Raw genomic sequence first — 16,729 nt, 5'->3', positions numbered from 1 at the left:
GTGAGTGCATACACTCATTAAGTTTTTAGTAACTTCAGGTCACTGCAACAAGCCCAGGTTCAGGTTAACGACGGATGGGTACAGGACCTTGAAATGCACCATGTAGAACGAAAGACCATCCTACAAACAAAGGTAAGTTTACCAGTCTCACAATTCGTCTTCATAAATACACATTCGTTAACCGTTTATTAATATAACCTTTGAGCTCAACGGTAATTAATTAGTAGTGGAAATAATTTCTGGTACGCATTACAGAAATGTAGCAGTGACAATAATATTGTATGTTGTAATCGCACTGGACAATTAGTGATACAAAACAACTGTTTTATCCTGTGAATAAAAGTATATGTTTTTGTCAATGTACCGTGGTAATAACAGAAGCGAAACGCAATATTGTGTCAGGACAATTCACTATTTATGCACAATAAATAAAGGAGCATAGCGCGACAATTTCTGTTCAGCGCCAGACTTGCTTGTAACCTATATCACCAATTATGTTAAGAAAAATGACGCATTAACTACTACAAAACACTGACCTTTGTGGGAATGCTTGGAGCAGACTAACGTGTGAGCTGGAGTGTTCTGAGATGTTATATTTGGTATATCCAGACCATCCGTCTGCTCTTACTTCGGAAACATGGCTTAAAAAATTTCTCTTCAACGACGTAATCCGACAAAAAACCCCAAAACGATCTCTTTACCCGTGGGCTTCCCGTGGCTGTCATGCGACCGGCTATTGCAGTTAATAATACAACAGCTTCTTGCCATTTTTTGTGTTTCTTTTTATCGCTGTGTAACTGAGTTCAATTGAAAGCCTGCGTGCGCTAGTACCTCTTGCCTCAAATTCCCATAATCTTTTGCGGTTTTACCCCTGAATGACGTCACATTTTCAATCTCTATCCTAGTGGGCCGGTCTCTAGTCAAAATGCCCGGGCCGATTTTTTGTCCCAGTCCAGCCCTGACGTCAGGCGTTTCAACAGGTGGATGAAACATTGATGAGAATGTGCAGCAGGCAGAGCAGTACAAATGGCGTGCAGCGTGTGCTATAAAGACTTAACAGACTTTATGAAGACAGCAGCACATCCCATTTTCAAGTACCACCAAAATTTGTTCATTATTCAAGTTTTATTAACATACCTCAAATTTACAAGATGAAAAAAATAGGAAGATGGTCTGTAATGTGGCAAAAATATAAACGTAATAAAATAATTATAAAGCGCAAAGACACGTTTTTGTTACTATAGTGGGGTGATAGTGCGAGCACATAATGCTATAAACAATAGCATTATTGTTTATAGCACAGGGACACAAGGGAGAAGTTTAAAAATGCTAAGGTAAAAAAAACAATGGCACTGAATATGCATAAAGATGATATTAATTTCCAAACTGCTGTTAGCACGCCATTCAGTGTAGCAAAAGAGCTCCGGACTCAGCCTTTTGACGCCAGCAGTGCAGAACACTATGAGGTGTTTCCTCTTTCTAGGAATTTTCTTCCAGGAATGATTTCTTCACACCAATGTGTTTACAGTCGTGTCAAAAAGTTTGGGCACAAAGTGTGTTTGTGACTCTTTTTACGTGTTTCTACAGTCTAGTGATGAATAACCACAAGGATTTCATTGGCAAATAAAGAAAAACTTAGGGGAACAAAGTTGATTAAAAATGTGTTTCATCAGGTGTTAATTCTTTTGTAGCCCCAGGTTCTCCTCCATTAGTGGGTATGCCACCAAGTTTTTACAACAGATTAGTCATTTTCCTGGAACAAACTGTGAGGAAAAACAAGATCAGTGTTAATATAATAACATTTGTTTTCACCTCTTGACCCCTGTATTTAATACTCTACCACAAAAGCCTTACATGTTGATTGTGTTTTCAGGCATCTCAGAGGTGAAATGCCAAAAATGAAAAGATGGAGATTCACTGTAAGAATCAGTTTATACAGAGGGTGTAAATGTCACTGATACGCCACATTAGAGGAAATGCAACCATCTGAATGTGTGGTGATGGGAAAAGGTTGTGGTGAGCGCACAGGCCAAAAGCAATAAATAAAGGCAGCAGGCGTGGTAGACGGGCTTCTGTTTCACTGGCAAAACACAGCCAAAAAGCAGAACCAAAGGCATAACATCCTGGGAACAGGAGCAGATGATGTTTGCTTAACATGTGGGCTTACCACTGGAGGAACAGTTCAGAAAATAGAGTACAACAAGGCCAAGTAAAGAAAGTAACCACAGAGCACCACAGGCTGAAGTGAGGCCATCCTACCAGAGTAAGACGTTCTTGTAAACAAATATAATCTTAGAATTCAGGTCTTTCCCATTTGACTCAAAAAATAAAGGTTAGCTTCTTATTTTCACCCTGTTTTTTGTGCAGATTCCACAGATATTGATCCAAAATCATCATGGAAAAATATGAATTAAAGCACACCAATACCAGCTATAATGACACAGGCAGGACACGGAGGGGGACAAGCTGACTGCGACACTGTGAAGGCAGAGACACTGACCCCTACGTAGGTGGAGAGATCCACAGAGACTGGCAGTACTCACAGTAATTTTCTTCCAAGTGTCTCAAAGAAAGATTAGAAGCATTTTGATTATGTACTCAGATATCACCAAACTACTAATTACATGCTTTTTGAACCACACACGAAACCAGAACACCACTGCCATGACATCCGAAGCCAGTAGAGGGCAGCAGACACAACACAACCTTGCTGCTACTATTTGATTATCGATTTTTTTGTAATAGACATCTGATCATCAGTTTGACATTCAGTTTTTCATTTAAATTCTTTAAAACAAAAAAGTATATGTGTATATATCCCGCAATAGCCTATGAAAGTTAGATAAAAACACAGATTTCTTATTTTACAGACTCCCACATAAACACTTCACTGATGTTCCTGTTAACCATCAGAGCCTTAACATTCTCATAAATAGTCAGTATTAATCAAAGCCAGTTCACAATAACTCTGGACAAAAAGAGACAAATTAGTCTTTCATCCCACACAAAGCATTAAGGGGCATTAACATGAATGAGTTAGTTTGTTGGATTGGTCAGTGCGTGGATGTGGATTAGAAGTGGGATGAAGAGCTATGAGGGACTGTAATCCCTCTTTCATGCTTGCTAGGATCATAAATCCTGTGAGAAACAAGGGGACTAAATAACGGCGGTGCCTTCAAAAACAGCATTTCCCTATTTTAGCATCAGGCGTTAACAAAAATAATTTACAAACTGACGGTCAGATCTGAGAATGGCGTATAAGATGTTTTATTACCAGTAAAGCAGTCAATTGGTAATTCCACTGGTAATGCCACTGGCATTGATCCTACCTCAGCTTTAAAAGGCTGTAAGACAAAAATATAAAAAAACAAAAAGTAGCCTCAGGCTTGTGAGGAGGACATAAATGAACTAAATAAACTGTCGGCAGAGATGCTGCAACTAGACAATGAAAGCACGGCAAATACTACCAAAGCACATTTGGATAACACCCATGATTATAATGAGGCCCAAGGCCAAAAGCTTGCCAGCAGTGAAGACATTTTGGCCCAGAATGAAGCGATTCACGCATGTAAGCACCAAGGACAGGGAACACACTGCGCCAAGTTAGAGGCCATTTGTTTGGTCTTCGGGCAGCACAGAGAAAGAGACACTTTATTATCGCATCCTAAGACAAATGAAAGCAGGCTTTTTGCAAAAAAACACAAAAAAAACAAATTTAAATTGAGCTGTAAATGAATGTGAGTGCGTTCTTAATTATAATCGTGCACGCTGGCTGTGCAGGAAATCGTTTTGTGTTTAATATTAAATATGTTCTGCCTTGAGCCTTTTTCACGTTCATTATGACTTCATGATTTGATTCAATAATTCACCTTATCGGCACAGCACCTGTGTGCTGCTCTGAGAATCTCACTAAAGCTCAACGCTGTGGCCTTTAGAGCCTTCTGGTGGAAGTCTGGGGGACGTGCCCACCGTGTTACACGGCAGGGTGTCAAACTGATGAGGACGTCATTGAAACGGCTGGCGACAAGAAGGCTGCTTGAATTCTCTTATTTGTTTGGAAACTCACACTTCCAATTATTAATTAACAACTCTTTATTGTCCTAACTATAACTCTACAGTCCACTGAGTGCGACACAAAAGTGATGCACTCATTTGTTTTTTTCTCTCGATTTAAACAAATGGTAATAAAAAAAAAAAGATCGACACAGAAAATGTCTGCATTTATTACACATTCAAATCATTTCTTGGGTGAACTTGTCTCTTTCTCCTTTCATAGAGGAAAAGAATAAGGAAGCACTGAGGCACATTTCCTGAGTATTCAGAGAAATCAACCAGCTCTTATTGTAGCTGCCAAGCAGATACTTCTAAGTCACTTCTCTCAGTTTACAATCATCCTGATTCTTGTCCCTGCTCTCAAAGAGCCAATCAGCAGTCAAATCGGAAACATGCAATGTGTTGGAAGTGTATAAACTGTGGGACGAAAACAATTTTTTAAACTTATTTTGGGGGAAAAGTCGCCGAATTGTTGACTGGATTTAACAAAAGTTTCTTTCTCTCTATGTTCTTTTATATGGTGGACTCATAATAACGGCCTGGGTTCTATCCAAGATGGCTGTGGAACTTCAAGAAGTTCTTTTAAAGCATTGTTTTGACGTGGAAATGACTTGATCTTAAAGCCAAGTCTAGAATGGATGCATGCGAACTGGTTTTTGTTTTTTGTTTTTTTGCTCCATAGGTGACAATAAACAAATGGGGGGATGTAAAAGCAGGTGGTTTAATGATGGTTGCAAAAAAGTTGCAAACAGCATTCTTAAAATCTGCTTATCTGACGTTCAGTGTGCCTTCGCTGAGAGTCATCCACGGACCCTGACACACCCCCAGTGAAAGGCAGCTCTTTCATTCACTGATGGTTTAGAACAATGAGCAGAAGACAGCTCTTGAGAAAATAAGCTTATAATCACCAAGCCTGAAATTACCCATTGTAGATGGTATTACCATGCTGCCCCCATTATCTGCATCTGTTAATTCACTGATGCAGCGCAATAATCTTCAATTGTGTTTAAGGACTCACACAGGGAGACGGCAGCCAGAAGGCGGAGGCCAGTGCCAGGGGGAAGGCAGCAGTGGAAGAGAGGCTCCAGGATGTAATTGGAGAGAGTGAGAGCAATCATAATATGAGTGGCAGGGCAGCTAACCAACACTGAAATCCACAGACGCAAGAAGGTGCGCAGTAAATGTAAAAAGGGGGGAGATTTTTTTTTTTTTAACAATAGCCTATTAGCTAAAAGCACAGCAGTAATGTTATGTACTAGAGTGCACCTAAGATTGCTTTTGATTGATTATTCCTTCTATATCTGTTATTATTTAATGGAGCATTTTGTTTTAATCTTTCTGTTACTGTGCAAAATAAACTGTTTAGGTCATTACGGATGAAAACATCCATCCACTTTGAGGGTATATTATAACACGCTAATTAAATTAGACTGGGACATCAGCATTTTTGTCAAGACAACTTCAGACAAAATATGATTGGTGTGCCATCTACAGTTATTTGTATTTGACGGTATAACTGTTCTGGGTCCACTTCCATGCAAACACGTGGACGGCTCCACATGGACAGAGGAGACCAAAGAACAAGACCATGATCTGACCAGAGCTGGGGTCCAGGTGGGTTGTAAAGCGACTTGCAGAGGCCACAGCACCTTTATGCAGACTGAAGCGACTTAAATAGCTCACACTGTACCAGATTTACCAAACGGATAGGCGAAACAGATCGGCTGATTTGCCAGGATTGCAGCTGATCTTGCCTCCTTCGTCTGCCAAACTAATTTGTTCAAGCCCATTTCTGCAGAGTATTTTGGGGATTTGGGGTCCTCTAAAAGATTTGTAACATTTGCACATCGTGTTATTTAATCTTAATCTTCCAAATTGGTTTTAATCTTAGCCTGATATCAATCCAAAGTACCCCGGTTGGTGAAAACAATACACTTGTTCTCACCCAACTCATTACACCATTAATGACCCAGTGAGCCTGCATTCTGCAGGATCTCCTTTAGGACTCATAAAATCTGACAATGTTTCCTAAGTGAGCAAAAGACAAACAGAACATTTAGAAATTGTTACTTTGAAGATAAAAATGACAAGTTTACCATTTCAATTAACATTAAAATGTGATTCTAAAATTAAAAAATAAAAACAGATTCAGCATCTTCTATGAAACAGCATCACACTGTTGACATAGGCTACTGCATTTATGCTTGTATTCTTTCTTGACTTCACGTTGAAGACTTCATTTAGAAAACTGGAGCCCAAAAAATGAAAAGAGGACATAAAACGAGGAGGCAACGGTGCATTTGCTCATTTGGGCTCCTTGGAATTGATTTAAAAGCTGGCACAGGGTCTCTCACAGGGTGCACCAACTGTGTTATTTGTTTTTTCAAGTTTAAGCAGATTTTCTGGGGGAACAAAAGCAGTTAATTTTCTTTACATATCCCTGGCATGAGTTTACAATAGTCAGACCATGTGTGCTCACTGTGTCCCCATGCTCTTATTATTCAGCCCTGGGACATGGATTTCTCATGGACGCTGAGCCTGCACTTGTTAAGCACATCTCCCTTACAAGCTCCCTGATGAAAAGCCCACACGAGGGGAAACTGTAGGTTTATTTGAGATAAAGTTTACCTTGTCATGGTGACACTGAAAACTCCAGCTGAGTTATGTTTTGCATTTCACTTATAACAACTACTATAGTTGTGCAGGACTGCTGGAGCCCATGGAAATGTTATAATGAGTAACTATACTTTTCAGACACATAAGGTGTAACACCAGTCTTTAAAGTGTTTTTTTAAGCCTGTGCAGCTTGACTCAGCTGTTTTCCCTTCATCAGTAAAAGAAGCTGGGATCACAAACTGGACTTCATCACATATTTCTCTCATTTCATGTCTGTAAAGAAGTGAAACTAATTTAAGTAATTTCCCCCCCTGACTGTTTGTAAAAGGCTTTTTAGTGAATAGAGCACCTTGGCCAATTGTTTAACCCAATCAAATACTGTTTTTATGATGGTGTAAGTACTAGAAAATAGCCATATGAGGTATGATTAATATTGTTTATATTCTATTAAAATATCTGAGTTTTTAAAAACCGACAGAGCTTCTGTGACTTGAGACCGTTTCCTTTTTTTGCTCTTCTAAAGAACGGGAAGCAGTTCCCTATCAAGCATGTGGAAGCAAATTTCAAGAATAAAACTGTACAAAAAAAGCATTAATTATTCTGACTAGACAGGATACGGGTCAGCCAGCCTAAATAGAAACTTTATTGTAGTAAACACCCACACTTACATGAAACTCTTGTAAGCTCAAGAAAAACTGGAGCTCATATCCAAACGTGTTGTAGCGAGACTGTAATCCTAAGTGTGAACCTTGCAGTGTATCCTGCATGAAAAGACCATTAAATATGCTTTTGTGGACCTGCACATGTAGATTCCAATTTATGGAAATACTTTATGAAGACAGAGAATGAGTCGCACAGAAGAGCTGAGTGTGGAATGTGCTAGACTCCAAATCCTCATATTAATAAACTGGCAACAATGTAGTGTTGGCGGTGAAGTGATTAACTGTTGCAGGTGTATCTCTCCAAACATCTAACAACAACTAGCCTCATACCCCAGCACTACAACAGTGAGGACTTGAGAGAATTTCTTCTTAAGGCAAAATGAACTGAAACAGTGCACTTGTACCTTCATTTGTATAAAGAATCATGGATTGCTTAGGGTCAAGCAAGTCAAGGTCAAGAAAGGGTGACATCTACAAGACAAATCACCTCCTTGCAGATCAGGCCATCATTTAATTTCAACAGATTAAAACACTGGAACTGTGTTTAAACTGCCTTTAAAAGACAAATCTATTATTTTAACAATTTAACATGTGACTCAAAAACATTCAAGCTTCAAACAAAAAGGGCACGGTATTTAGAGAACACTACAGTGTGGTCTTTATTGGTTCGAACAAAACAAAGGTATGAACAAACAGCCTCAAATGTCATGGTATGCAACCTGAAAAGCAGTTCCTTCTTCTTATCTTCTCATGTCGAGGAGAAGGGTTTAAATATGCAAATATTGTGTATGGAATGTGTGTTTGATAAGGCAGTCCAGTGGGATTGAGTGTAAATCGCTGTGTTGAACTGTGGTTCAGAACAATAAGGACAAGTAAAAAAGGATAGCATGACGACGTGGTGTTAACGTTTGACCTAATCTGAATGAGACAGTCTCACAGCAACAGTACACTGTGTTCAGGTGGCATGGTGAATGTGGCACGAGATTTAAAAAGAGAAAGGTTCAAATTTGGTTTATCCGATTCATTCTTCCTAAACTGCAAAGTGCCTACCACCGCGGACTTTCAAGTGCTCACACAAGTCCAGGTTTTTAACTGTGTAAAGAGTGTCACGACACCCGTTCTTCCACTGCCACCGAGTCTGACAGAAACACAGCAGGTCTGCCGACTTGTGCCGACGCGTCTTCTTCACAGGCCGATGGTGTAGGAACGGCCTGCGGGGTTGTGAATGGCAGAGCAGGAGGGCTCCGTCACAGCCCATTCATACCAAACCTTCTTCCCGTTGTTGCAGCGCCAGAATCGCACTGTGACATCATCGTCCTGGGATATGGAGATGGGTTGCTGTTGGCAAGAAGGAGCACGGTGATTTATCTACTCACTCTAATTTTTCAACTTTAGCATTTAACTCGGTACCGACTGAGGAACTTACTTTAAGGGGGAAGAGGATGGGGAACCATGAGAACATTCCGGGTGAATGTGTTTCTGGTTTTATACCTGCCAACAAAGAAGACTTTAAATGACAGTTCAACCAAAAGGAAAAAGAAAATACTTCTAGTATTCTGGCCTGTAGATTGTAGAGACATTACACCTGCCTGTTTTTTTTTTTTTTTGTAAACACGACGGAAGTAGCTAGCGATGCTCAAAGCCCCCCTTTTTTTTTCAGAAATCATGATGGAAATGCTCAAAAACAAAAATGTGAACATTTTCATGGAAGAACTATTTGCTTTCTGCAGAACTACACCAACCAACGACATCATTCTGAAACATTAATGAAGCCCTGCTGGGCTGTAATGTAACAAGCTGCACACTTGTTTCTGTTGGTGGATGTAGACTGACAGAAAACAGGTCCTAACTTCTGCATTCATTTTAAGCAACTAGGTCATGATTTTTTTAATATGAACGTGCAAAGACTGAGTGGTAAAAGTAGGGCTGTGCGACATGGAGGGAAAGAAAAATAAATCTTATCATAATTACATTTTTCCCAGTTTTCAGTTGATCGATATATTTCACAATATAAAATGAAGCATTAGTTCTTAGCTTAAATGTTTCTTTCCATTCCTAACTGAAGATATAAGGTCAATTTTGATTTAAATATAATTTATTTTCTAATTTTATTTCAAGCTCATGTAAATAAATAACATAGGTATACAGAACAAACAAAGATTTTAATTCTCTAATTTAACTCTGCTTACTGACATCGTGTCTTTTACAGTGAAGCTGTCTGTTGCATTCATTGACCTCTCTTTCCAACAATGACCTCGTCTTTTGAGCCTTGGGCTGTGTGTGTTTGGGGGGCATGTTTGGTAATGCTGTCACATTATTGGTTTTTATTTTCTCTTTCATCTTTCTCACACTGCTAACATACTGGTGTTTATGTCTGCAGTAGCCCAAACATTAGCATTTCCAACTGTGTACATCAACCTAACCTGACGCAGCTCTAACTCTCTTCCAGCCACATGATTGGTTTGGCGTAGCACCATTCTATTTAGTTTTTCATGCCATTTTCATGCATTTATCAACACATGGTTGGAATGAATCTACTGACTTCACATTATTCTGTTGAGGAAGTTATTTTGCCGTAATAATCTTCATGGTTTTACCGTCCAGCCCTAATTGCAAGGACGATGATGGATTCTAAAACTGGGGAACTCGTAAAAAAAACCTGATGAATAAAAAACACAATAGGCCAAAGGAAAAACGGATCTGCTGACTTACTGAGTGTGACATCTTTGTAGAGTGTGGTCTCAAAGTAGCCAGCAAAGCCATGGAGCACCGAGTTACAACCCACTGTGAATCTGAGGCACTGATACCGGTTATTGTTCATATCTGAAACAGACAGGAGGGAGAGGTGGTGAGTACATGCTGTACAAGCTTATTAGAGGGACTTTAAGCGATTCCATCTACCTGTTGAGGGGTGTGTGAAGGTGAAGCAGGGTTTGGGATCAGCCAACTGGTGGAAGTTATGAAGGCGCACAACATAGGGCGTCTCAAAATGGGACTCTGGGTCCTTGTCTCGTTCCCGGCACCCTCGTACTTCATTGTAAAGCTTAGAGGACGACAGAGGAGCCAAGTAGGATGTGTATGAGCAGGGGATGCTCACTCCATCATCTGAAGGTGAGTTGATATAAACAAAGTGGAAAATGAAAGTAATTAAAGTCAGGAAGCATTAAAGGTGACGCTTTCAATATGGCTTGGTGTGGCAATGTAGAAAAATGACCTCTGATGACTCTGCAGTGTCTACATGTGTAATTAAGTCTTAATTAAAATCCTGAAATACCTTTGAGAAAATGCTGTGCTCCATCTAAGCACTCTGGGGAGAGTTCATTGTCGCCAAATGATCCGAGCAGCTCGCTGACAATGATGTCAGCTTTCTCTGGTGCGGCCCACTCCCGCATGTCACATGACACCACCGTCACCTGATCCCCCCACTCCTCAAAGCGCCAATTCTCTAGCCTAGAGAACACACATCAATAAAATAAGCGTTGAAAGTTTCAGGCTTCACTTCAATCCCCTCCTGACTTACTATAAATTCAGCTAGAATCAAAGGCCAAGCTTTTATCCAATCTATAGACTCATTCAGGTAGCACAATTGATCTGTTGCATGTGGTAATATTTTTGCTTGTACACTGTGAAACATGGAACATTTGAAAGCATTATTTTACTCACGTCACTACAGCATTGGGATTTTTCTCCACAGCATACACCCTCAGTCTCCTGTCTGCCTGCCTGGCAGCACGCAGGGATGCATTGACCAGAGGACCCCTACCTGCTCCCAACACCATCAACACCCTGTGGAAAAAACACATCATTATTTTAGACAAGGCTGCTACCCTGGTGGCTACCACTGAAGTTTAAACAGTCAGTGTGTGTTATCCTGTTCTACTTCCAGTGAGACTTATAGGAGTATATTATAAAGTGCCATGATACTGTATGAATCAATATCTGGATATAGTTCCTACTCCACAATCTCATTTGTGACTCTTTATACAATAATTTTAGATACTTACTGAACATTAGTGTCCTTTTGCTCCTCTGGAACTCTGTCTAGCAAACATTTATATACAGCCTGCACACACAAAGAAAAAAACAAAAAACAAAACAGGTGTTAAATACATTTTGCCTCAAACTCTTAGAGACCATTTAAACCCCTTTGCTAACACTAAACACCTGAATGTCAGTGTTTTTCAAATGCTACACAAGTGACAGTCTGTTTTGTGTGGATAAGCTCTACATATACAGACACAATAACTATGCGTATCTTCACATTCAGGCTGAACAGAGGCCGATGCAAATGATAATGATTAGGGGCAACAGTGTGGTGCGGTGGTGAACACAGTTGCTTCACAGTAAGAATGTTCTGGGTCCAAGTCCACTGGCTGGATCAGGGCTTTCCAAGAAAATGGACAGATGGATAATAATTACAAGCTCATAGGTAAAAAGCAACTGACCAATATTGAAAACTGATACCATCCACTAAGGAAACATGAGCCAGGAACTGAATTTTCAAAATAAGTGCAAAGGGATTGTCCACTAATAAAATGAATCACAGCTAGCCGTGTTCTCTGTGATGGATAAAAACAAATGCACTCGCATCAACATATCTGAACAGTCTGCCCAAGTAAAGTCTGTGTAGGGGAAACAGATTTTACTGCATTTGTATGTCTACTGGACAAGCAAAGACCTCTCTGTAACATCTGTGCCATGCCTCCTCATACCCAAAAACTGTCTGACTGTCTTACTTGTTGGTACTGTGAATACTTAATAGGATCCTTCTCGAACACTTCGTATGTCTGAGACTCCAAGTTGTCCATCAGAGGCTAAACAAAGAAAGCAAAACATGATGTTAAAAGGTCCTGATTAGCAGGTAAAAACAAAACAACAGCCTCACAGTTTTACAATTCTACCAACCAGTGAAACTGCACTTTCCATTCGTATCTCTTAAGATTGACCTTTTGAGTATGCCATCAATTCATTACTTTATATTATTAGACGTGTACAATATGTCACAATTAACAGATTAATTCTTGACTTAAAATGTATATTTTGCAAGCTCAGTACTTTTGACCATAAAAATCTAATCTGATGTTCCTTCAGTGATCCAACCAGAAATAACTATACATCTAGCTATGGCTTCCGGTTGCACAGAGGCATAAAAACGTGAGCATGAAAGTGTACTTCCTCACCTGTAGAGGTGACTGCAGGTAGTCTTCATAACCCTTAGCAAAGAGCTCGTAGGCATTGGGTGCAGGCCTGTTCTGGTTGAGGTACTCCAGGTACTGCAGGTAGGATCTGAAGTCCTTGTCAGTGTGCCGACTGGTGCCTGTGAAGATGAACTGGGCCTCCAACTATAAAAGAAGATCATTTTAATTTAAAGATTTTTTTTTCACAAGTAGACAAAAACCAACCTTTTTGTATTTGACTGCAGATTGAGTTCTGTTAAAATCAAACAATCCATGAATGTTAGTTTATACCTTGAAGAGTCGAAAGATTATTCTCTGATGGGCTTTCGACAAAACAGGGAAGCCCTTCTTATTGGTTAGGAAGATGCTGGTGGGGAGAATGGCTGCTTTGATAGGTTCTCCGAGCCATTTATCAATCACAGTGTCTGATGGCATATCTGGTCCAATTTCAACCGCTTTAGGAATACAAACGAAGCACAATCTCAGTAACAGACAGGAGCATAATTATTTCTCAATGCCCAAAGGTTGCCCCAGGTTGCTGCTTCAAAGTGTGTTCTCTCACCAAGACAGATCCTCTTGTTGTAGTCACAAAGGGTTCTGAATGAGTTCCACCTATGAAAAAAAAAAAAGATGAGGTAAGTAAACAAAGACAGACACCGTTTTAAAGGAAATCAATAGTAACCGTTTCAGCATGCAGACGGCACTCAGTTGCTCAGGAAGTGCTGTGGCATGAAACTAACCAGCTCCAAGTCTTCTCATCAACGCTTGTGTCATCAGTACAAGAGATCGGTTCATTCTCAATCAGATCTTCCCGCATGTCCTCTGACGCCATCAGCGGGACGCGTATCCAGAACTAATCAACAAAGAGGACAGCAGCGGTTAAACGAGGACTTCCACTGTCTGACTTTTCTGCCATCTTAACGCAGTCTGTGTGTGCTTGTCGATTCCTGATGTGCTGCGTCTTACATTTGAGGTGTGATGTCCAGTGTGGATGTGATTTAGCAGCACTCGGGCTAGATTGGCATTACTGGGGCCCTTCAGAGGGATCATGAAGACAGGCAGGCCCAGGTAGGCAGAAAAGTTTAGCTCCTGGGTAAGAGCCTGGAGAGGAACATGGGAAAATAGGTAAGATAAGCATTAAAGTGATGACATGATAACCTCACTCATATCACAAGATCAAAGAACCCTCACAAGCACCATCAAACTCAAAGAACTTACAGCCTCTGAGTTTCTGCGTTCTGTCTCGATTTCTGAATCTGCATCGATCCACGGAGAGAGCTTCCCAACAATTAGAGTATTCCAATCTAGACAGAACAAAAGGACGTTTTAGAGAAAGCATCAAACACCTAATCACTTTACCTTTATGCTAAAATCACATCTTTCTTATGATAGAATATTTAATACAAAATATGAAAATGATTAGAATTAGTGTCTTAACATCTACTTTCCTTCTTAGGCTGGGCTTTAGCAGAACAAATGGCATTTTTAGGATTGGTCTTTCAGCACAACCTACTTTCTGATGAAATTTGGTTTGCAGGCAGATGTCCTGACATAAAGACTTCATTGCTCCATTAATGTTGGCAAACATTAATGGAGCAATACCTGCTTCAGATGCAGCAAAACAGGCCCTGACCATGATACTACCACCACGTTTTTATGCTTTAACTCTGTGTTTTCCTTACTCCCAACAGAGTTTTTAAAACTTAAACTAGCAAGTTCTATTTTGGTCTCAGAAGCCCACATAAGATTGTTCAAATGCTCAGTATTCTTTTTGCAGAGTAGTAGCTCTCTATTTAGTACCCTGCTATAAACAACACGTTGTTCAGTGGCTGTGGAGCAGAGGAAACCAAACTCTGTAGATATGATTCTGTAACCCTTTCCATCCCGTTGAACATCAGCAGTTCTTTCCTGAATCTTTCTAAAACCTCATTTATGCCATGACACACTTACACAAACATATGTTGTCAAACTTTGATAAATTTATGTTCTATGAATAAAAACTAATTTACTGAGAATTGTAAAGGTTGCAGTGGTTTTGGTTTAACAGACCTAATAAGAAGTTAATTTTCCACTTTTAGGACTGTGAAAACTGACTATGCTGAAATATATTTAATATTACATTTAAATATAATTTAAAGTGACCTTGACGCCCCCCCCACCCAATAAATAAAGGGCACCAGTAGACCCCACCATGCCCCAAAATGCCCTGCACAGCATAACACACTCACTGTTTCCTCTCACTTTAGGGGGACTGATGATTTAATGGCTAGTAATGCCTCAGACTGCAGAAGACAAAAGGGCAGGAAAACTGACCTCTGCCACATAACAGCAGGTCGGACCGGGTCTGGGCTCCAGGTCGGGATTTAGCGGGCTCCAGCTCATATTCCCTCCTGAACCTCGGGTGGAAGAGAGGCATGCACAGGAAGTCGAACCTGGATAGCAGAGGAGGGAAGCACGTTAGTTAACATTCAAAATATTTATAATATCAACACGAAGTGAAACACAAACCTGTTTTCTAAGTAATCCTCCACACACCTTAAATATACTACGGGAGTAGAGCCTGTGTAGTGCACACTTCACTACAGTGTCAAGCATCGTTGTGATTTGGGCACGTGCTGGTAATTCACCGGCTAGCTTAGCAACCATCACGCACTGAGAACGTGCTAGCAAAGCAGCGCGTTCTGCTCATAAGCTCATTTCGGCCAAACAAAAATTACATGTAGAATCGAAAAACCATCTTACCCAAGTTTGGCGACCGCGGCTAACGTGTCGGCTATCTCTGGCACACAATTCAAATCTCTTCCGCAGGACACCCTGCTCCCTGTGCTGGCAGACGCCATGACTTTAGCCGACTGAATGAATTGATTTCTCGGACTTTCACATTGCTCTGCCTTTCGAAGAAACTGGCGCCATCTTGGCTCCTAAGGAATGCAATGCTTGCTGGCTAACAAACGTGAGACAGAACCAAGATGGCTTAATGAGTGCGCAAGTTGCATATCGCGTACATTGTCGCGATAATTGTGTACCGAGCGTTGTTTAAACGTTGCCATTTGATGTTTCACGGCGACTTCTTTTTCCAAGACGAACGCGCTTGCTGTACTTTGATAGAGAAAATAAATGAAACAATAATTGAAACCAGATTTGAGAAATAAAAACCCAGCAAGCCCTTTCTCCACTGTACAAATACAAAAAAATATTTACTACTAGCTGATAATGGGGACAATTTTTTAATTTTTATTTTTAATTATATTTAATTGTATGTTGTTTTTTTTTTAAATATACAGATTAAAACGTATTGTTTTGTGCTGCCTGTCTGTTAGTCTTTTAAATGTGCTGACAGCCTCCCGCAGCTCGCTGCACTCTACAGTACACGGACGTCTTGTTTCTGCACACATTGTTAATTATTGTATAGTTTAACGAACATTGACCAGAAATGATTTAGATAGACTTTTTTTTAGACCCACTCCTTTAACCAAAGAAGCAATAAAACACCACAAACACACTTAACTACACATAAAACTGGTTTATTTGTCAATTTGTTCATAAATAATTAAAATTAAAAAATAATTTTTCAGCAGAAAATTCAGTGTTATGTGAAATAACATTACTACTGAAGATGTTTTAGCCTCAGATGATTTTAAAAATGTCATGCTCTGTTTAATCTACAGTAATCTGGGATATTCTATAAAATTATGCTTGTAGTTGCTGCTGGCCAAGGTGGTCAGTAAGGCAAAAACTTCTCTGTTATGATGATATATCACAGAAGCTCCTCTATTTGCCAATTCTGGCTGTGTTTTCACATGCGAACACAACCAGAAAACGCTGCAGGCCTCTGACACTGACATATGTGTGAAATGGAAACAAGTTTCCATTGGGATCCAGGCAGGCGTGCTTTTTGTGGAAAGTACAATAGCCAGTTGCAGCCTACCAATGACAGTGTTGTAAAAGATGGATGAAAACAAGCGACAAAGTTTTATGACAGAATGCTGTTTGAGATGAAAGACGAAAGATCACTTTCACTTTGGTACGTTTTGATTGATTTCTATTTATAGATTCAGCTACAGCACCGCTTGCTTTGCTTGTCCTTACTGAACTCCACTTGTAGGACTTGCAGAAACTGGCTTCTGCGGATATCAAATTCACAGCATGTAGGCTAAAATATCACTTACATAAACCATAAATGGTTTTGGATATGGAACACGGCGTGTGTATATGTGTGTG

General features: G+C 40.0%; 1 protein-coding gene across 1 annotated transcript; it reads right to left on the bottom strand.

The window, feature by feature from the left end:
- Positions 1-7,827: 7,827 nt before the first annotated feature.
- On the bottom strand, positions 7,828-15,478 carry prmt5 (protein arginine methyltransferase 5). The gene is made up of 16 exons (XM_031757015.2): positions 15,251-15,478; positions 14,822-14,940; positions 13,727-13,812; positions 13,475-13,609; positions 13,249-13,361; positions 13,071-13,120; positions 12,800-12,963; positions 12,512-12,673; positions 12,068-12,145; positions 11,336-11,394; positions 10,995-11,117; positions 10,606-10,781; positions 10,233-10,436; positions 10,044-10,154; positions 8,758-8,822; positions 7,828-8,669 (listed from the first exon to the last, which is right to left on the bottom strand). Exons 1-16 carry the CDS (start codon positions 15,346-15,348, stop codon positions 8,517-8,519), a joined length of 1,896 nt encoding a protein of 631 aa, XP_031612875.1. The 5' UTR covers positions 15,349-15,478; the 3' UTR covers positions 7,828-8,516.
- Positions 15,479-16,729: the final 1,251 nt, after the last annotated feature.

Source organism: Oreochromis aureus, linkage group 18, assembly GCF_013358895.1.
Source record: "Oreochromis aureus strain Israel breed Guangdong linkage group 18, ZZ_aureus, whole genome shotgun sequence".
Classification (NCBI taxonomy): domain Eukaryota; kingdom Metazoa; phylum Chordata; class Actinopteri; order Cichliformes; family Cichlidae; genus Oreochromis; species Oreochromis aureus.
This window is presented reverse-complemented; position numbering and strand designations above follow the sequence as displayed.

Excerpts from the sequence above, each read along its gene's own strand:
- prmt5 (XM_031757015.2), bottom strand. The coding sequence starts at position 15,348 with ATGGCGTCTGCCAGCACAGGGAGCAGGGTGTCCTGCGGAAGAGATTTG. Across the intron at positions 14,941-15,250 it reads GCCGCGGTCGCCAAACTTGG|GTTCGACTTCCTGTGCATGC; the intron begins GTAAGATGGTTT and ends TCTGCTATCCAG. Across the intron at positions 13,121-13,248 it reads GATGAGAAGACTTGGAGCTG|GTGGAACTCATTCAGAACCC; the intron begins GTTAGTTTCATG and ends TTTTTTTCATAG.